The following is a 23,132-nucleotide window of genomic DNA, read 5'->3' as shown; positions in this document are numbered from 1 at the left end:
CGCTTTGGGAAGTACTCTGCCTCCTGGAGCTCCCTGGTGAGCGCCCTCTGTACCATTTGTTTTGAAGGTGGAGCCTGCTCTCCTTTGCAGCCAGCCAGCTCCTTTGGCCCATGCACAGGATCATGGTCTTGCCTCCTCCCCACTCTCTTTGCGGTGTGTAGCACCCCAGCATGTGCTTGCGGAGAGTAGGTCTCTGGGCTCAGGAGAATGCAAGACTGCATCTGTTTGTGACGCCCTTTGGTGGTTCATTGAACCTTAGCTACTAACTTCTCATCTCTTCTGTGGTGAGAACACTACACAGATGAGAAAATGCACAACCACTTCCTTCCTTAATGCTGAGCACATTCCTGAGACTGAACCCAGTGTCAGCCTGGACACTTAAAGTTGCAAATAAAAGCTCAAGCTCAATCATATAATGTGTGTTGAGCACCTGCTTCCTGGCCCCTGGTTTAATAAGGCCTGTGCAGGAATGTTGGACGCACACTGCATTACTCTCACTGTGCTCTTGGCAACAAAAGGCCAGGGAATTACTATATGACAATTTTTTATTCATCAGTATCAAATTACATAGCAAAGTAATGAAGGCAAGTGTCAGACAGTCTCTTTTGAATACTGTAATACAAATAAAATCCGGCATATTGTTTAATTATCCAAAGTAAATTACAAGTTTAAAAGTGTGCGTTTAAGAGATTCCATTTGGCATATCCTGACAAGACAGCCTGCATAAACATTTCTGTACCTCATTTTCACGATGTGTTTGTATATTAATTTAAAACAGCCTTTAAAAAGCTTACACTGAGGAGACAGATATAAAATGTACAGCTAGTTCCTATCATGAGATCATGTCTCTGCCTCGAAAGCACAGAGAGTGGCCAGTCTAATAGATGCACAGGAATTTACAAATTAAGGGTCAGATCCTGCTCAAAAATACTGCCTGATCCAAACCCACAGACATCAATGGAAAGACTCTTAATAATGGACTTAAAATGGACTTTGGATGAGGCCTGTGAATTCCTGGAAAAACATCTATTAACTTAAGTGGGAGCAGGACTGAGCCCTCCGGGCCAGATCTTGCATGTTGGGCCTGATTCTCTTCAAACTTACACTACTTTTAACACTAGACAATCACAATTGATTTAGGAAGAGTTATTATTGATTTACACCATTGTGAGATGAATGTTGGGTCTGCTGATTTTACACATGAATAAGATGAGCAGGATTTGGCCATGGTGAAACACAATCTAGAGGTTTCTGTAGAAGTGTTTTAACAGAGTTAATCAGCTGTGGCATCTACATGAGACTTCTCTTATAACCTGTGTAAATAATACAACTTTTCCACGTTGATGAGAGAATAAGCTTCACATAGCACTGTAATCCCTAAATTAAGACTACTGAAACATTATGGTGGTATGAATAGGAAAATACCATAGCAATATATGTTTTGTATAGCGTAAAGTGAACAGAAGTACAGAAGCCTTGATGCAGGAAATTGGGAGGGTGAGGAAGGGGAAGTAGGAAATATTTAGGCAGCAATCCCATAAACATAAGAGTTTCTCTTGATTCCTCCGATTCATTGCTTTCAGTGGAAGTCAGGCTTTTCTGGGAAAGTACAACCAGAACGCTTTATGATCACGTTGGCTGCATAATGTCCAGCTCGGATGCACTCTGCCAGCGGTCGGTCATAGACAAGCTGAGAGAGAAAGCCTACAGAACAAAAGAATGGAGAGAGAGTGAAGTAGAGTTAGATTTTGAGTATATCATATAGTCCCTAATTTGACAAAGCACTTAACATATGCCTAATTCTAAACATATTAATAATCCCACTGAAGTTAAATTTAAACTCAGGCCCATGCTTAAGTAACTTGCTGAACTGGGGTCTTATTTTATTTAAAGCTTCCACCTGGTGGCTTCAAGCAAATGGTATAACTATCAAGGTTGTTTTTTTATTAGTGACTTCAAACAAAAAGGATCACACTCACAACACCCTTTCAGAGGGAGCTGCTGGTACCTCTAATCCCATTTCAAAAAGTAGAAGCAACTCTTCATGTTGGAGAGAGTTTCTGCTTTTCATATCGGCTACATTTACAGGCCCATCAACTTACCTCTGGACAATGTGTTCCTTTTAAGAAAGCAAACTGCTTAAGAACATAAATGTTAACTTGATTCATAGATGTAACTATCCAAAGCAAAATCAAATGAGAAATTTTAAATTGTTTAGAAAATTCAGATGGCAACTGTTGTTCCCTACTCATTAGGGAAAGAGGAATCAAGATTTTAAAAACTGGGTGCCTTAAATTGAACTCTGAAGTCTGAACTTAGGCATCTAAATAAGTGGCCCCATTTTCCAGAATGTTGACCAGTCAGCACTTTTGAAAAATCAGGACACTTATCTAGCTACCAATGGCTACCAACTACCATAACCACTGCCTACAAAACCTGAAAGAAATAGGAGTTCAGCACTTTTGAAAATCAGGTCCACCTGTTTAAGTGCCTCTAAGTGGACTCAAAAGCCTAATTTTAATCTCCTTGGCTGGGGTTTTTCAAAGGAGCCTGAAAGAGCGAGGCGCCAGTGGGAGTTAGGTCCTTTGAAAATCCCAGCTTCATTTTGGAAACTCTTGTCCTTGATCTGCATACATGCATCTGCACAAAGCAACACCATGGTTAACAGGTTGACAATACTTACAGCAGATAGGAAAGAAAATAAATTTGAAAACTAGAGTTCAACAGGGCTTGAAATGGGAAGAAATAAATTCAATAATTAATCAGAACCAACCCCACAATATTTGGTAAACATTTTCTACTCTTACCAATTAGTTTAACCTTTTTTTAAACGCATCTCAGATGTCACTGGTTGGGTTCTCCCTTTCCCATCCAACCACAAGAGCAAAACCACCCTCAGCCAGTCAAGTCTAGAATTAAGGAAAGCCCAAACAGATTCTGTAAGGCTTTCTCCCATCCTATTATTCTTGACCTCCATTTTCACCCTTTAAAGTCCCCATGTCACATTCAGGCTGCCTCTGTGTTTTGACAGTGCAAGATTAGTCTCAAATCACATCTCATAAAAGTAGCTCAAATCTACCATCTACCGACTTATCAGAAATTCTGGTTCAAAGAGAATGACACATTCCACTAGTTCTCTTTTGACAGAACCCTATATGTTTTCTATATTCAGTTTGGTTACTATTAAAATAAACTACCTACATTTTATTGCAATACTCTAAAACCCTAAAGGAAGATTATTTTCATTTAACCTGTATTCCACCTTTAAATATTTACTCCTCATGGGATGTTCAACCCTATTTTAGAACACAATAAAAACATTCTATCTTGTGTAATAATGCCTGTTAGTAATTTAGAGATCAATCTATAATACAAAGATCACATAAAACATGAAACACAAAAAATCTGAAGAACCGTGGACAATACCAATGAGCCAAAAAGACCTCTGTCAATGGCTAAGTTGGTTCTAACCTCTCCCCATCATAACCAACAGTGAAAAAAGGCTTAACTGATCCTTAACGTCATCTCTAAACTCCACTGACATGGAAAAAAGCAGGTCTTTTTATATAAAAGCCACAGGTTCAATTAGTCAAATACCACAGATTTTCCAATGGAATGCGTGAGATGCCGGAAAGTAGGTGTTTTGGTTGACAGCTTGACAACCACAAAAGATTCTGGGTGTGTTTTAAAATCAGTATTTTTCCAGGGAAACCTGAGCCGTAAGTTAGCTACTTTTTCACAGATATGACTTCACTGACAAACTCTGAGGCCATAAACATAGGTGAGAGTCCGAAGTCTTCAATACATAAGGACGAGAGCCTTAGCAAGTGAAGAGGAATTGTGCCATGAACACCGTCAGCCATGGCAGTCTGAGGCTGACATATCCCCTGACTGGCGGCAGGAGGGTCCGTCCAGCAACCAGGTTTGGATAATAGTTCTGAAATTCAAAAAACATGTCTGGTAGAAATCAGATGGTTTCTGAATAACGCGATGAAAATAGTCTGCTTTTTTGTATTCTTAGTGGAACCCTTCCTGGATACACAGAGAATGTCAGTCACTACATCTGAACTGCCTGGGAGACATGAGCTTGCTAGTGAGTTTCTGGGTGGTTAAAACTTGAGTGGAGTATGTCCATATGTAAAATTAGGCAATTAAGAATGTCCATTTCTAAATCAGTAAGTCTAAGAGATGTATTGTGCAGGCTTCCAAAAACACAGACAATTCTCAGCTTTGTAAAGAGCATGAGTCCAGAACGTGCTTTATATAAAGAAGAAAATCATGCTCTTGGTTGCTGGTCAATACTCTGAATATTGATGAAAATAAGGAAATCAAGGTATGTGAAGGATCTTAAGAAATGAAATATCATTTAATATGAACTACCTTTAGGGCCTGACTGCCTTTCAGCTTACCACAGTTTTAGACCAGTCTATTTGCACTGATTTCAATGGAGCTACTCCTGATTCACATTGAAGTAAGTGAGAGCAGACTCAAGGTCCTAGTTCAGCTGCTACTTGTTAACATGTAGAATCTGCTGTGGAACGTTTGCCCCAGATCAATATCTAATCATGAAAGTTTCTTTTAAAAATTATTTATTTTTTACAGGATTTACGAAGGAGATTGTAGCAGCATCAGAAGTAATATCGCATCAAGTAATAATGCAAACAGATAAATCACAAGCATATAAGTATAGCACATACTAAACATAGGCAGTTAGCAAAGTAGACCCTAGGGAAACACCAGAAAGCACTCTTGGTTTAGTAGAAAAACAAAGAACTCAGTCAGGCAGACTGCTTTAGCTGCAGAGTGGCCTTTTAAGTATACTCAATAAAAGGCAATCAAATTCAAATATAATTCTGGGCTTGAGTTCTCCAGTGTGAAATGTTCTGTACTGCAAATACTGTGGGACCTATCTAGTGCTACAGAAAAAGAAGTGCAAGAACGCACTTCCAGTATGTGATAGTACTGGAACGCCATTAGTTCCCCCCAAAAGTGCCAGCATGGGGGGCATTCCAGCCTTGGCCCGTATCCTCAGCCTCACTCCATCCCCTATGTACTGACTATGTGTCACTTGCTCTTAGTCCCACATGGGCATAATGGGCATGGTTATCCTCCTGTGATGCTGGGTCATGGGACTGGCCTCTAAGGCGCAAGCAGCTATTCTAACTTATGCTGGGGCAGAGCCGGTTTCTTGGCTGCCCTCACAATCAGTGCAGTGCAAAGGTGGCACAACTCCTTAATCAAGAGAAGCTTAGCTAGACCTGAGAATCTGGTCTTGTATAGTCTATCAAATCAGCCTTAGGGAATATAATGCAGCTTTGTCTAAATATTGTTTAGACTTATTTTGCAGATGATAGGTGCAGGAAGTAGGGATGCGGCGGGTGCTGCATCACCCCCAGGTTTTAGGGGGGGCCACTGGTCCCACGCCCAGGGCTCCACTCCCTGGCTCGGTTCCCGGCCGCTGGCCCTGCTCCCCAGCTGCTTGCTCTGTGCCCAGGGCCCTGCTCCTGGCCCTCCGCCCAGGACTCCACTTCCTGGCTACCGGCCCCAGCTGCTGGCCCAGTGCTTGGGGCCCCACACCCAGCCCCACCTCCCGCTCACGTGCCTCCACTCCCAGGGCCCCGCATGTGGGGTCCCGGCTGCCGACCCCTGCACAGGGCTCTGCTTCTGGCCCCCCGCCCCCCCCCCCCCCCCCCTGTCGCCACAGCCCCGGTCCCCCTTACCTCTGTCCGGGTCCCTCCCCGCCCCCAGAGACACAGCCCTGCTCTCAGCCTCAGCTTTGGGCAGGGAGGAGGCACGAACAGGAGTAAGGAGTAAGCACCCCCACTATTAAAAATGTTGGAGTAAGGAGTAAGCACCCCCACTATTAAAAATGTTGCAGCACCACTGTGCAGATGATGTTGCCAGTAGTATTTTTCCAGTGTCCAAACACATGGATACATAGCACGCTTTAATACAAACCTCTGGTGAACAGAGTGTTGGGGGAAGAACCAGAGTCAAGGCCCCACTCATTGCCTGCCCCTGCTCTATCACCTCTGTTTGTGTGTGGAGGAGGTGGGAATAGCAGATCCATGGTGATTGCTCTGCCTCCCATAATATAACCAGTGATCTGGGTAGCTCGTGCAGGGAAGTAAGAGGTGCCTTTTCCCCTGTGCCCCTCCTTCCCCCCACCACACCCACACAGACATGTTGAACAAGTAACAATCTTGCCCTTATTCATTACAACAACTCAGCTGGAATTGCGTCCAATAAAATGGTGTTTGAAAAACCGAATTTTGTACCTTATAAGGTATAAAACAAACCAAAGACCTGTACAAATTCTCAGCCAATGGAAACGGTTATGGGAAAACATCAACAGCTATTATGGGCCCAATTTTATTTCCTAAAGAGAATTGCAGGGCTTCTATCTACCAGGAGCTAAAATGCAGTTTGGCTCTGAAAAGTGTCTCTGGTATCACTGAGTACTATCTTTATTGTCTCTCAATGATTTCCATGCTGTCTGTACTCAGTTTTACAAGTATTAAGACAGTTTTTCTAACTGCCAGCCCTGCAGACTCAACATGGGATATGAAAGTCAAGTTGGTTTCTTTCCTCCTGGCACATTGTCATCAGACAAAGCTTCTGCAGGCCAAATTAGGCCCTCAATGGAACCAGCATAATATTATTGTCTACCATTTATGCCCTCAGTGACACCTGTGACGTCATACTCCCAACTGCCATCAAATGGTTTTGCATGGGTGTAACTGACTGGAACCTAGAAAACCACACTCTTGATGATCACAAGCAGGACTAAAATCCAGTTCACTCCCTCACAGCTTTATTAATACAACTCTGAAAAGACTCGGAGTAGGAGCTGTTTTTACTTAGTTACTTTTGAGAGCAGAACTGAACTTCAGCATCATTAAAGGAAAACTGCATTAATTTTACTGTGGTCAGCTATACGGAAGTTCCAGACCCACAGTGTCAGGAGCAACTGTCACTATAATCAATGTATTTTAAAAAGGTTTTGTTCCAAAATTACCACTGACATCTCTAACTGAGGGTCTAGTGCTAGTGCAATGACATCAGCAATAGCGGAGATTTTAAAAGTTTTGCTCTGCTTTAGTAATGGTTTAACAACACTTAAAACCAGCTTATACTGAAAGCCAAACGTTTCATTTCAAATTGTAAACTTGACAATTAATTGTAATGACTGTTCATTACTAAAGTTGGCTGGAAACTGGCTTAGAGTCTCCGACAGGGAGCTCCTGGGCTGCCATTCTTATAAGAATACTTTTTTTTTTTTTTTTTTTTAAAAGATGGGTTCCCCCACCAGTATGTCACATTTATTCCTCCTTGCACCATGCAAACTTTAATAAAATGCCCAAAGCAAAATGAATTTTTTCCTTTAAATAAAAAAAGGTAGACAGAAAAAGCAGTTATCAAATGTGTCAACTGGAAGACTAACAAACCCTAAGCAAGAGCAACATGATCCTTAAAAAAAAAAGTCTGCATCCTGATCCTCCCAGACGTTTCTCCACCTCCAAATCAATCTAAAATACAAATCTATTGTGATATGATTTCACTAGCCATTCAGGCCAGTAATGGCAAAAACAATTAGGGAGGCTGTAGTTTTAAGGAAGTAGTACTCTAGCATCAAACCATTTACAATCTTTAGCTAATACCACTGTGTTTTTCTGTAAGTCTTTTAGTGCTACTGGTGTGGGATAATGTTATGGTAACACAAATCTGGTCAATTGTGATCAGGTGGTTAGCAAAGCTGGTGCCAAGAAATCAGCCAGCCAACCTAGATTTTGTAAAAGACATTGGCATCAGATGTTTCTGCAACATAGTCGCTTAACAACTGTACTTAGACATGCTGTGGTTCTCCTCTTTTTTTATTTCTGTGGCAGATGGTGGATATTACAGCCAAGAATTGGGGTAAGCCAGAAGCCCTGCCCATCTATCAAACTGATGGTTGGCTATTCTAAATAGAAACATTTTTGATTAAAGGTATCATCTATGGGTTAAAGTATAGGTTTAAAGTTAACTTTTAAGCCTAAAAGTAAGATGTAGGTATAAGGCAGTAATACAAGAAGCCTACAGGCACAAACCTGTAAGATACTAGCTTAAGCATTTAGCAGAAGGAAATTAGGCCTATAAACCTTAGCATAAGTAAATTGACCAACAGTGATCCTAAGTCATAAGATATAATTTTGCAATAAACAGTTCTACTAGAAGTCTGTATCAAATGCTGACAAGTAACTGCAAAAAGTCAGTTGATACCAGTTTGGGTATTTTAGGATAGGAAAATTAGAAAATGCTTAACTGCAGGATTGCTATAGTAACCAATGGATGTATACGTTTAAGGTAATTAATATACTAACATATAGAATAAGGATACCCCAATAATATGACAGTGAGGAAGTTAGTTACAGGCAAAGGAGCTCAAATGCTCGCATGAATATTCATTGCAGCCATCAGATACTACAATTGGGCTAACCATGGCTTAGACCAGCAAGACCTTGATCACCAGAGTCTTTTGGCATGCCACAAATAGGTTAGGACCTCATGAACCAAGTTAGGACCTCGTGGGCTACCACCTGTCTCCTTGCCCTAGGTCTCCACAAGAATTGTGAGAGTATGCGTATGACATGATGCTGAATGTAAAATTACTATTGGATTACTGTTACACTTGCGTCTGATGAAGTGGGCATTCACCCATGAAAGCTTATGCTCCAATACTTCTGTTAGTCTTAAAGGTGCCACAGGACCCTCTGTTGCTTTTTACAGATTCAGACTAATACGGCTACCCCTCTGATACTTGTTACATTCTTGGTTGGCTCGGAACTTTTGTGTGTTTTCTAATTGTGTTAATAAAACTATTTCAAATTCAAAAGCTTTTTCCTAAGTGTGTGTGTTGCAATTGCATTGGGGTTTCCAATTTAACCCTAACTCTAATAACTCTGGGTCTAATCTTGGAACTGAAACCTGTCAAACCTCAGAGTGTTAATCTGAGGGAATCAATTGGGAATTCTTAATCAATCAATTAGATCAGGCAACACAGGTGGAATTTTAGCAGTGCAGCTTGGCTCATTGTTACAATGCGTAAGACAAAACTAGTGCTAGGCTAATTACAAGTAAAAGAAAAAAAGTTACTCATCCCTCTCAACAAAATCATTTGTTTAAAACATGGATCTAACAAGTGACAACCTTGAATTCTCACTGTAGCTGAAAAGCACACTAGAAGTGCCTTTCTGATTATACCACTAGAGGAAAGTTTTAATAAAAAACTAATTAAACTACAAAAATCCCAAGTGGCTAACTGATTTTAGGGGCTAAATTTCTAGCAATTCTAATTATCCTCTCGGGGCTTTACTTAGTGTTTCACAACCATGACAGATGACAATGAAAAACTGCAGTTAAATTCATCCACCCTGACACCATGCTAAGCACTAGCTTCTCCCTCTCCAAGTAAAATCAATACCACGTTTGAGTAAACATGTTTACAGCTTTATTAGGATGTCTTGCTTGTTCGGTAACAGCTACTTGAAGCCCTGGTAACAAATCGACTCAACTCAGTTAAACCTAGAGAGCTGGGTAAGAGGCCCATCAATAAGGTTGTTATAAAAATAAACTGCAGGAGATCAGAAAGCTGGAACAAACAGTCTGGTAAATGTCAATATTTTTACTTCCACAGAATGACAAAACCATGAGATCATGAATAAAAGGTTTGGGAAGTCTATTTTCACTGTGTTTATAAAATGTTTCACATGCTCAATGGTGAATACTTTTCACTGACTATATAAAAAACCTTGTTACAAAGCATCTTATTTTCTAATGACCAGCATGAAAGCTGAAACAAGTATGCACTCAAGAGTAGCAGTGCTGTTATTGCTATCTCCATTCCTCTTGTTTCCTTTATATTTAGTGCACTCAATTTCTTTAAGGATCATCCAGTTGTGTGTGTATTTTCCTCAGCCTGAGTTTATACAATCATTTATGGACGGACACTCACACAAACAATGCAACTTTGCATTGACTAGATGAATGTGGGTAAGCGATGGGGGTGGTTTCACACTGCTGTAATAGTCATTTCCTGCTGAAATGAAGGTGCTGAGTGCAGCTATGCTCTCAAGCAAAAAGAACTAAAACAAACTATAAAAGAATACCTGTGAAACAAGTCTACAAGAGCAAAGGACAGATAAACCCCACATCATCTGTTATCTCAGCAATGAAACAGTTAATGTTTGCAAAAGATTTTTTTATTGTTAAGCATGTTTGTACTATTAATACCATCAGTAAGTTTATTGAGCAGTTCACTAATATTGGTGGTGTGAGGCATAATCGTACTTCTCAGCACCAGCCAGGATGCTTGTGCCCTACAGGGATTTTAGTGTTGCCACATCATCTCCCCCCTTGATGCTTGTGCTGTCGGCCGGCAAGTGTAAACTGCAGCTGGAACTCCACAGGAGCTCTGCTGCTGAAGGTTGTTCAAAGGATGCACATATGGCCTCAGTCAAAGCCCAGTGAAGTCAATGGGAGTCCTTTCATTAACTTCAAGGTGCTTTGCATGAGCCCCTTAATCAGTTCATACCTTGGCTGCCCTGCACATGCCTAGTGATTACCACCCACCTCTGTGATTAGCAATAGCCCCAAGTGAAACCCAGGGTAGAGGAGAGGACGCAGCATTTTCCACTGACACAGCCTCCTCTCCTGGTAAAGTTTCCATAATCAGAGGACTCTGCTAGGGTCTATGCTTTTTTATGCCAGTGTAGAGACCCAGTAGTGAATCTGGCCACTTAGGGTATATGTACACTGCGTTTTAAAACCATGGTAGCAAATCTCAGAGCCTCCAATTTCAGACCCGGGCTCACACTACAGTACTAAACACAGCTGTGTAGATGTACAGGTTTGGGCTGGAGCTTGGACTCTGAAACCATCCCCCTGCCTGGTTTTCACAATTTGTACAATTTGCAATGTACAAAAACCAGATGAACCTAAAATCTCCTCTAAGAAATGTGTGATGGAAGGATATTGATAAGTCCTAAATGGTGATTGTCCCATCGAACTTTTCTTTCATTTTCTACCTACTGAACTTCGAAGAAGTTCACATTTGGATCTGGCCCTGCTTAACCAGGATAGGGGAAAACAATTTGAGGGAAATGTATTTCGCAGTCTCCAGGCTCCCAAAAGGTAATCTGAGCACTGCATCAGTTAAATTAAAACTTGGATACTTTCATCTGAAGTATCTTTTCTGGCTATCTGAAAAAAAAAAATTATCTCCAAGCCGATATTTCTCTGACTTTTTCTTAGCACACAAGTGAATTTCTGGGAAGTTGGATTAAGTTCTCTTTCACCATTTTTGAGATATCAGAATGAAGACAAGTGGATTTTTAACAGTTCAGAAAATTTTCAGATGCTATTTACCTGCTTCAATAACCCAAATGTGGCACCTAGGTCCAGATACCATGGCAATGGGCATGCTATAAAAATAATGACTAGAAGAGAATTTGGTTCATTTCATGTAAAAAAGATAAAGTTATAAACATTACAAAATAGAAGCAATATGCTACTTTCTGTTCAGTTTTTAAACACTGTTTGGAAGGGACAGGGGGGGAATAATGCTCCTATCATCTGCTTGAGGAAATGAAATGCAAAGAGGTTGCATGAATGTAACATTATGGTTGAGATTTCACATGCACAAAAGCCAGGAAATTCAAAGTTATAGTTCCCACAGCAACCATAAGTCAGCCACACTGCAGTTTGCAAATACATTGCCAGGCATTAAAGCATGCAGAGTGTAACAAAATAAAACCTTTGTGCAAGGGGGGTGACTTTTGTGGGATGAAATTCTCTACCACAGCACTATATTAATAGAGCTTCTATGCAATGAATTCAAAAGGGCCATATTTAATGTCTCTTTTTTTTTTTAATAACTACTACTATGCTAAATTGACATGGCCAGGAAAAAGCCTCTTGTCAATTACTAAGAAGTGTCAATGACAGTAGTGTTTATTAAGTACAGTAGGAAAGCACGATAAGGCAACTTCTCAACTGGACACAGTATTTTTTACTCTTTGTGGCCCTGATCCTGCAAACACTTTCGCATATGCTTAACTCTGCTATTGTGAGTAGCTCTACTGATTTCAATGACACTACCCACAGTAGTAAAGCTAAGCATGTGCATACAAATATTTGCAGAATCGGTGCCCATGTGCTTAAATATTGTGTAGTGACGTGCGCATCTCTGGAGTGAAATCCTAGTTCCAATGAAGTGAATGGGAGTTTTTCTATCAACTTCATTTGTGCCAGGATTTCACCCTAGCTATATTCCCACCCGAGAAGTGGGTGCATTTCAATGCTGGGGGAGGTGATATGCACTATATAAAATTATAGTAGTCAGAATACCTCATAGATCATCCAGTCAATCCTCTTAGTGCTAGGGCAGGATACAGGCCCCATTAGAGGGCCTATCAGATATGAGATAGCTAATATATTTCAAGTATATTATACTTCAATATGTTTTATATTTTACACTAATATAATATCAGCTTAATCTTATGCATCATCTCTCAGGGGACTATATCCTGCCATGTCTCCCAGAGGAATCTGCTCGATGATCTAGTTCGACTAGCACCTGTATTTCTACTCAGAATACATTAAAACAGTGCAAAAATATTACCAATATTCTGAGTGAGAGATAATAACTCATTAAAGTCACTTCTCTAAACTTCCATACAACATTTTCTTCATCATTACATGATTTTCTAATGGATGCCATATTAACATAAAATAAAATGTTACCCTGACAGTAGGTGTGACAAAATATTTTTAAACAGTGATGATTTGCTTTCAGACTTTAAGTCACATTGTGTCCCAGAATTAACAGAGCAAAAACTGGAACCTTATAATTTGTTATGAAAATCTACTTCTAATGCAAAATATTTTTAAACATACATAACACATATTCAATTTTCATTTCCCATCAAGTCTGGCCAGAAAGTCATTAAGAATAATGTCTGTTCTTTAAGGCCCAATTCTGCAAGGTAATGATCGTTCTACAATGCTGTTGATATCAATGAGAACTGACAATGCTCAGCACCTTGACAGATCAGGCCCTAATTCTGCCAAACCAAGAACTGTGGGGCATTTTATTCCATACACATATCCCTTTTAATGCATTAAAAAATTAAATGTTACTTTCAAAATGAGAGCAGATGAATTAGCATTTAGTTTATCTTGCACTTATTTCTTTACGTTGTTTTCTAAAGCATATGTGTTTTGTGTAATTGGAAATTACAATTTTTAATTTACTGTATTTTAATAAGATGAAATACAGACAAGACAGTAAAACCAAAGAGTTGAATACCTGGATCCCAGTGGAAAGGTGGTAAGTCAGAAAAACAGATAGAATTGTATTGAAATTGCATTTGGAGAATATTCATGGCCGTGTATATATGCCAATGAAGTATAACGTATTACTTCCAAATAAAGCTTCCATGATTGCAAACGTCTGATTAGTTTTAATTATAATTAATATTTAGGAATTTGTACAGTCTGAAACAGTGAGGTAAATAGGAAATATTCAGTGTTTTTTCTGAGTGATGTGTTTATTTTTATATTATGATTTTTTAAAAGGTGGTGGCAGTTCAAACAGTATGGCAAATTTCTAAATTGTGCCAATTCCAATGTGGAAAGTGCATACTGGTGGCCGACTACAACATTTATCAGAATAATAGTGCACCTCCAGCAGTGACAGAGAAAAATCCACTATGAAGGCATAATCTGACAATATTCTAGTTTATGGAAGGTCAGTTATAGAGACAGGGGGGCATCTAATAGCCTCGTTTTAGATGTGGCATTTATCTTTGTGAGTTAAGGATGACATCAGAACACACGAGCAGTATAGTAATGAACATGTTGAGAGTTCTGACAACTCATCCCCTAGGAAGTGAAGACTGATGCCCTATCTACAGCTGAGCTATTATACTGGTGTGTGCTGTTTATACAACAGCAGCATTAAAGATGTGGAAAATGGGTTGTCAGTCAAAATGCTTATAATATTAAAAGGGTATTTTTATTTCAACACTTTATACATCATCTACTATGATTTCAACAACAAGATTGCTCAGAGGCAATTAGCCGCCCATGTTGTATAAACGAAGACAACATGAGCACTGATCTCTGCTAGAACATTTATCTTAACTTGGAAAGAAAGACAGAATAACGTACAAGTAATGTCCCCTCACCTCTTTCCTCACGAAGATGCATTTTATAATAGAAATAAGCCATTGCATGTTACATATCAATATATATTTAATTGCTATCACAACAATCATACTGCCAGCTGGCAAATAAAGTTGTATCTTAGGGCTATGGTATCATCAGAGGGCTGTATTTCATGGTTGTGACATTATATCCATGAAATGTGTCTTTTTAAAACGTGATTGAAAAAACTGTGACCACTTTCCATGGTATTTTAACCAATTAAAATAGCTATATACAGATGAACTAAATGCCACTGTATAGTGATTAAGTAGTCTCTGATGTCACAGTTTTGCCACTCAACAATGAATTGTTCCTAGTTTCTGAAACTTTGATTTCAAACATCTAGAATTTTTTTTCTTGTATGTATGTCTACGTTGCGGTGAGGTTCTTACCGAAACAAACACATAAGAAGCAAAAGGATATGTTGTGCTCGCTACACTTTTAGTAAAAACATGTTTTTTGTTTATAAATTTGTAATATCATACAAATATAGTAAGTACAGGAACTTTTGAATAAGGCCACAAACTCATTCATCTCAGAGTTTTAATATCACAAACCACTGAAACTACTGTTTGTTGACCATGCCAAAAGAACTTTCTGATGTGTAATCTCACAGCTATTCTGTGTAGCACTCTCTAGTTATATCTACAGTATATATGTATATGCACACACACAAAATGCCATCACTTTAAAAGCAGGGAGGACGTGTGGGTCTCTTCAAGATGATGCACATTCATGCACCATGTCGAAATTACTTTGGGAGGAGGGAATTTCCATGGCTTCTTGTGAAAGCTTCACTTTTGGTTCAGTCAGTTTCTAAACCATCCTAAGAACTCACAGAAAATGGTGGAGGCTGGGATTTTCAAAAGGGCTTAAAGGAGTTAGGTGCCCAACTTCCATTGACGTTCAGTAAGATTTGCACACCTAACTTCCTTAAACTCCTTTGAAAACCCTGCTGCAAGCCAAAACAAAATTTGTCAAGCTTCTTGGATTCTCCGTGCAGGAGGGATTGCCCAGAGCCATGGACAATAAAGGGGAAGGAATGCAGATTGGGATAAGTAAAGAGCTCATCAGAGATTTTCTGACTAATTTGAATGAATTCTAAATGATGAATGAATAGCCTGATGCTATTCACCCCAGAGTGCTGAAGGAATTAGTTGAAGAAATCTCAGAGCCACTGGTGATATTTGCAAATTCATAGATGACAGGTGAGGTCCCAGAAGACTGGAGTAAGGCTAATGTAGTGCCCATCTTTAAAAAGGGGGGAAAGTAGGAGTCGGGGAACTGTAGACCAGTCAGCCTGATCTCAATATCTTGGAAGCTACCGAGCAATGTATAAAACATTCCAGTTGCAAATACCTGGAGGATGAAGAGGTGATCGCTAGCAGCCGGCATGAATTTGCCAAGAACAAATCATGCCAAACCAGCTTGACTGCCTTCTTTGACAAAGAAACTGGTTTGGTGGATAGGGGGAATGTGGTGAACATAATATACCTGGACGTTAGCATGGCTTTTGACATAGTCCCGCATGACATTCTCATAAGTAAGCATGGAGAAATGTGGGTTCAGCAGAACTATCATTAAGTAGATACATAATGGGTTAAACAACCACAAAGACTATTAATGGAATGATGTCATATTGGAAGGACATCTCAAGTGGAGTCCCACAGGGATCTGTTCTGGGTCCAGTGTTATTTAACATCTTTATTAATAACCTGGCTGTAGGAATAGAGACCATACTGATCAAATTTGCAGAAGATGCAAAGCTGGGGGTGGGTTGCAAGCACTTTGGAGGATGAAGTTAAAATTCAAAGGGATCTTGATAAATAGGAGAACTGGACTATAGACAATAAAATTCAACAAATACAAATGTAAGATGCAACACTTAGGGAAGAAAAAACAAATGCACAGATACAGAATGGGGGATAACTTGTTTGGCAGCAGCACTGCTGAGAAGGATCTGGGAGCTGTGTTGGATCACAATCTCAACATGAGGCAACAATGCAATGTTCTTGAAAAAAAAAAAAAAGCAAATGCAATTTTGGGTTGCATTAACTGAGGCACAGCATGCAAATCACAGAAGGTGATAGTACTGCTCTACTTGGTGCTGGTTAGGTCTCAGCTGAACTACTGTGTCCAATTTTGGTCACTGCTGTATAGAAATGATGTAGAGAAACTGGACAGGATCCAGAGGCGAGTGACAAAAAAGATCAAAGGGATGGAATCCAAGCCATATAAGCAAAGGCTAAAGGAATTGGGTATATTTAGTTTGGAACAGTGGAGATGAAGGGGAGACATGATAGCAGTCTTCAAATACTTGAAAGATGGAGAAAAAATGTTCTCTTTTGCCACAGAGGGCAGGACAAGAGACAATGGGTTCAAACTACAGCATAGCACATTGAGATTATATTTTAGGAAAAACTTCCCAACTGTAAGAACAGTAGGACAATGGAATAAATTGCCCAGGAAAGTCATAAAATCTCCTTCACTGCAACTTTTCAAAAGGAGGCTGGATAATCATCTGTCTTGGATGGTTTAGACACAACAAATCCTGCATCTTAGTAGGGGGTTGGACTTGTGGTCCCTTCTATGACTCTATGGCAGCAGCTTTAAAAATGTTGGATTTCATTCTGTTTTCACTTACCCCAATGGTGAAACTATTGATTTCAGAGAAGTTATTCCTGATTTACACTGGTTTCGCACAGTCAAACCCTTTGGTTTTATGTTAAACAACTTCTTGGAGCAACATTTATACCATTGAAGTAATGATGTGCTGAAGCCATCCCCTCAAAGGGATTATGGGGTCTGCATAAGCCTGTTTATACATTTCCTTTGTTGTATTTTATATATTTGATATTCAGATATATTCATATTCAGAGCAATTTAAAAAAATGTCAATAATGTACAAATTAGTGCTGTTGATTAATCGCAGTTAACTCATGGGATTAACTCAAAAAATTAATCGCAGTTAAAAAAATTAATCGTGATTAATCAGTTTTAATCGCACTGTTAAACAATAGAATACCACTTGAAATTTGTTAAAATATTTTTGATGTTTTTCTACATTTTCATATATATTATACTCTGTCTTATAATTGAAATCGAAGTGTATATTACTTTTGATTTTTATAAATATTTGCACAGTAAAAATGATAAGCAAAAGAAACAGTATTTTTCAATTCACCTCATACAAGTACTGTAGTGGAATCTCTGTCGTGAAAGTGCAACTTACAAATGTAGATTTTTTGTTGTTACATAAAACTGCGTAAAAAACAAAACAATATAAAACTTCAGAGCCTACAAGTCCACTTGGTTCTACTTCTTGTTTAGCCAATCGCTAAGACAAACAAGTTGGTTTACATTTACAGGAGATAATGCTGCCCATTTCTTATTTACAACGTCACCAGAAAGTGAGAACAGGCATTTGCATGACACTTTTGTAGCTGGCATTGCAAGGTATTTATGTTCCAGATATGTTAGACATTCGTACGCCCCTTGATGCTTCAGCCACCATTCCAGAGGACATGCTTCCATGCTGAGGACGCTTGTTAAAAAAAAAAATGCATTAATTAAATATGTGACCAAACTCCTTGGGGGAGAATTTTTATGTCCCCTGCTCTGTTTTACCTGCATTCTGCCATATATTTCATGTTATAGCAGGCTCGGATGATGACCCAGCACATGTTCATTTTAGGAACACTTTCACTGCACATTTCACAAAACGCAAAGAAGGTACCAATGTAAGATTCCTAAAGATAACTACAGCACTCGACCCAAGGTTTAAGACTCTGAAGTGCCTTCCAAAATTTGAGAGGGATGAGGTGCTTTCAGAAGGCTTAAAAGAGCAACGCTCCAATGTGGAAACTACAGAACCCGAGCCACCAAAAAAGAAAATTAACCTTCTGCTGGTGGCATCTGACTCAGATAACGAAAATGAACATATGTCAGTCTGCACTGCTTTGGATTGTTATCAAGCAGAACCAGTCATCAGCATGGACGCATGTCCCCTGGAATGGTGGTTGAAGCAGGAAGGGACATATGAATCTTTAGCACATCTGGCACATAAATATCTTGCGACACCGGCTATAACAGTGCCAGGAGAATGCCCGTTCTCACTTTCAAGTAACATTGTAAACAAGAAGCGGGCAGCATTATCTTCTGCAAATGTAAACAAACTTGTTTGTCCGAGCGGTTGACCGAACAAGAAGTAGGACTAAGTGGACTTATAGGCCTAAAGTTTTACACTGTTTTATTGTTGAATGCAGGTTTTTTTGTAGGTAAGTCTACATTTGTAAGTTCGACTTTCATGATCAAGCGATTGCACTACAGTACTTCTAATGAGGAAACTGAAAAATAATATTTCTTTTGTTTTTTTACAGTGCAAATATTTGTAATAAAAATATATATATAAAGTGAGCACTATGCATTTTGTATTCTGTGTTGTAACTTAAATCAATATATTTGAAAATGTAAAAAACATCCAAAATATTTAAATAAATTGTATGCTATTATTGTTTAAAATAGCGATTAATCACGATTAATTTTTTAATTGCTTGACAGCCCTAGTACAAATATACAAAATATTACATTGTCCTGAAATTACATCTGGATGTTAACCTACAGAGAATCATTTGCATTAGCCACAAGAAAGAGGCCAATCTTTCCACAGTTGAGGGACACTTGGCAACTTGCCAGCAGTTCAAAGGCCAGATGTAATTTGTAAAGGCATTCAGATTAAGGGGGAGGATCACAAACTGGGACCTGCATTCTCCACAGGGCTTACCTCTATATTAAAGATGAGAGCTTTGGCTTTATTTTGGCCCACGTGGTAACAAGAATATAACAAAAGATAGGAAAATATACAGTATCCAATAAATCCTGTGTATCTCAAAATGATAAGCTTAAGCAAGATTCAATGAGGCACACAGAAGATACGTAGGAGGACAGACTATTCCTGTTGTGTCAAGTACTAACTTCGATATGAATTGTGTTCTGATGGCTGATACAGTAGCTGTCACTGAGCAAGACTGATGCTATGTTTCATTAAAAGGGGAGAGATAATTGTTTATTCTGCAAGCATGTACACGGAAGAAGGATTTCTCTTTGTAGTTTTTAAACTATAGGTAACTTCTTCCTGGAATCTGTCTCTGTGTTAAAGCTATCAATTGGATTTTGAAAATGACAACGGGTGTGAGCTTGGAACTACAGCTTTGATACCGACAGAAGTAAAATGCTTTGGCTAGCAGTTGGCACCTCACAGCACTTAATGAGGAACTGCTTTTATCTCAAGAATGTTGGCCCTTGCAAGTGGTATAAGGTTTTTTTTATCACATGGCTACAACGTTACTGCATATATTCTGTCACTGCTGCATTAAGTTACTTAAAAATGATTTGCAGTTACAGTTCATACTCTAGCACTTTTCATGCAGCATACAATGAAATCACATTAGATTAGCTACAACATTTGTTAGAGAACCTGTAGAACATATTGATCTTGCACCTTTTTCTGTTCATTTGTTATGATTTTTCTTCCCAGTTCCATTTCGCGGACAGACATTAGGGGAGAGATTGCAGGGAACAATGACTGTGATCGTCACAAAATATTCTCACTGTTTTCATTTGTTACTGTGGCAATGTCAAAGAGGATTCCAAATGGCAGACAGACCTACTCTGACAAAACAGCAGGACAGTAAAAAGGAGTTTTCTCTTGATCTAGGAAATTAGGAAAGCACATTGAGCTGAAAATGATATAACTGTGCCCATTTCCAATGTGCACTGCCATTACATGGGCTTTGCAACACATGATTAGGGCTGTTCAAGATGGGACTGGCTAAATAATAAGGAAACCTCTCCAAGCGCTACGGAATCAGGCTGTAATTTCATTCCGGGGGCCCTGGTGACATAAACCATGTTAGCAAAGCTCAAGTGATTTGTCAATGTCACCAGAACCCCGAGGTGGAATTACAGCTTTAATTTACGGGTGTTTCAGGGATTCATTTCATATTAGAAATGGAAATCTGGTGTGCTGCTGCAAACCACTAGAGGTGCTGAATTATTGTAAAGCTGCTTGTCGTTGCTTAAGCTAGTAAAAGGATGTGTTGCTGCTAAAAACCACTAGAGGCAGCAGAACTGACGGTAGTGTTCATAGAAGTGTTTCAAAATAACTATATATTTTAGTAACTTTTAAAATTCAATTTCTTATGGGTCAGTCTGGACAATGGGTAACGTGATTTTCTGCCTGCAGATGAAAGCAAGGAATTCAAAGAAATGTTTGATGTCAAACCCTATCAAGACAAGTTCCACTTAAAGAATCCAGTTCATTTTTTGTCTCTAGTTGCTTGTCTGAGCAGAGCTTTGAGCTACTTACACTAGGCTCGAGGCCCCATTTTTAGAGAAGCTGAACACCCACAATGCCAGTTGAGGCCAATGTGAGCTACAGGTGCTCAGAAACATTTTAAAAATCTTTCATCTCAATGATTTTAAAATTTACTGAACTTTAGTAGTTAGATTCTTTCTAGAGGAAAAAAAATACATTTTTTATTTTTGGCTTCCCCCACCTTTCTTGTCCCTAAAGCTATTTGGGAGGAACAGCCATCCAACCTTGTATTTCCTGTTATTCACTGAGGCCAACTTTTTCCTGCAATCTTGTGGGCCCCAGAACTAGATTCCACTTCAGTTTCCCATGCCTGTGGACATGAGTGGCTCAGCTTAAAGGTTTTCAAGGCATGAGATGCATTCTAGCACCCTGACCACTTGGGAAAAAAACGGACTCCCTGAATGCAATCTTTAGTTTCCACCAGGGCTGACATGACCCTGTCTCAGCCACTAGCTGAAGCAAAGGTCTTTGATCCAGCAGCCCACAGCTCAACCATGCTAATTTACCACTCCCAGAGAAGTACGGTGAGCTCTGCTGAGAGGATTTTGCTTCCTTTAGTTTGCAAAACTAGCCATATTTTCCAGTCTCTAATACAACTTTGAGTGCATTTTGTGAGTCAACAGATGGGATTTGAAGCATTTTGCTATAAGGAAACTAAAACCTGAATCAAAATCGTATACTGAGGTGTTGGGGGTATTAATACACATGACCTTTTAAAGTGAGGAGTATTGAAAAGATAGAATAACAACTTTCCATTATAAAAAATTTGGGTGAGTCAGTAATTCAACATCTGGCTCCATGGCTTAAGTAGGGACTAGAAATGTCAAATAATACAACTACTACCACCACCACAATATAGGGTCATCTCTTGTGACTAGATCATAGAAGGCTGTATCTTCCATAAATATAATTTTTTAAAGGGGATGGAAGAAATTTTTTTTATAGATAGCACAGAGATTGTTTCCAGTGGAACACAGATAACATCAGTCCCGTAGTCAATATAGTCCAGTTTCCTGTCTCCAAGGATGGCTAGTATCAGATGAAAGTGAAAGAAACAATGTTGTGGAAAATTATAGTATAATTGCCAACCGGGGAAGTTTCTTCCTAATCCCCATTAATGAGTGGTTGGCTCATGCCTTGAAGAGGGAAGGACTCTTCTTAATTTTTTTATCCTAATGTGAATGTGGATGTTCTCATTATCTATATAAAATTTTAGTGCACTTTTGAACCTACTAAGTGCTCAGTCTCAATATCTTGTGGCAATGAGTTCCATTGAGTAAAAGTATACATTGCTATGTGGGGACCTTTCAGGGTCACTGAATGTCCGTGGAACAGAAGAAAGAATTATTGCTATGTAATTCCCAGCATCAATCCTAGTGTTGCCTTTAAAGATACATATAACATTTGCCACTCCCAGAGCGCCCAGTATATTAACTGATTTTAACGAGAGACTGTGTACATGTGTTAGCAGATCAGCCACTTCATGCTTAAGCTCCTTCAGGACTCTGGGGTATAACCACGTGGGCCTAGCGATTTCTTATTCTTTAATTTATCAGTTTGTTCCAGTACCTTCTCTTTTGATGCCTCAATCGCTGATAATACCTCATCTTTACTACCAGAAAAAGACTGGCCCAGGTTTTTCCCTACTATTCTCTTTGGTGAAGAGTGAGGAAAAGTAGTAACACAGCTTCTTTGGAATGCCCTTATCCTCCTTATTTCCTGCCTTTATTCTCCGGTAATCCAGCAGATACCAATTCTCTCAGGTTTGCAGCTTCTGATTTATTTAAATATTTTCTTATTTATTTTTATTTCTTTGGTAATTTCCTAGTTTCCTTCTTATATTTTACCTGTCACCAGCGATGCTCCTTTCTATTAATTTCCTAGTGTTGCATTTCCATTTTTGAAGGATACCTGGTTGGCTCAAAAAAGCATGTGAACTTTACCATCTAACTCTATTTTTACTTCTTGGCTTAGGCTCATATTTTCTGAAGTCCCCTTTCTAGAGTTTAATGGCCCTGGGCTAGTTTGGGTACAATTCCTTTGCTGAGGATGTTGAACAGGTCAAGAAATACTAAATTACTGGATGATTTCATGAAAGCTGAATCGCTGAACTGGGAGAACTGTGTTGCTGTTTGCATGGATGGTGCTGCTGCTATGACAGGCAATAGAAGTGGTGTTGTAGCAAGAATATGAGCCATAAACACACAGGTAATTGTAACACACTGTATGTTGCATCGCCAGGCCCCTGCATCAAGAAAATGGAACCCAAATTACATGATGTGTTAAATGTAGCTGTGACAGTTGTGAATTTTGTTAAGTCCTGACCTTTGAATTAATTCCTTTTTGCAAAGCTTTGTTTAGAAATGGGCGCTGGACATGACAAATTATTGCTTCATACAGAAGTGTGTTGGGTACCTCGCAACAGAGTATTGGAAAGAATTTTTGAGCTTTGCAAAGAGCTGCTGGGTTTTATTTCTGTGCACAATCCCAAGATCTCCACAAACTTTTC

At 39.2% G+C, this 23,132-nt stretch overlaps 1 protein-coding gene across 4 annotated transcripts in view; it reads right to left on the bottom strand.

Annotated features, from left to right (window-relative positions):
- Positions 1-527: 527 nt before the first annotated feature.
- ADK (adenosine kinase) overlaps positions 528-23,132 on the bottom strand; it is a 542,722-nt gene continuing 520,117 nt past the window's right edge. For 3 of the 4 annotated variants that reach the window (XM_034775506.1, XM_034775505.1, XM_034775507.1), the window contains one exon: positions 1,580-1,704. In XM_034775506.1, the coding sequence (XP_034631397.1) occupies positions 1,580-1,704 (125 nt within the window). Of the gene's footprint in view, positions 1,705-23,132 lie in introns of all 4 variants that reach the window. The other variant, XM_034775504.1, reaches the window with a different exon arrangement.

The sequence above is a fragment of the Trachemys scripta genome, chromosome 7 (genome assembly GCF_013100865.1).
Source record: "Trachemys scripta elegans isolate TJP31775 chromosome 7, CAS_Tse_1.0, whole genome shotgun sequence".
Lineage (NCBI taxonomy): Eukaryota > Metazoa > Chordata > Testudines > Emydidae > Trachemys > Trachemys scripta.
Note: the sequence above shows the minus strand (reverse complement) of the source record. Positions and strands in the feature narration are given on the sequence as shown.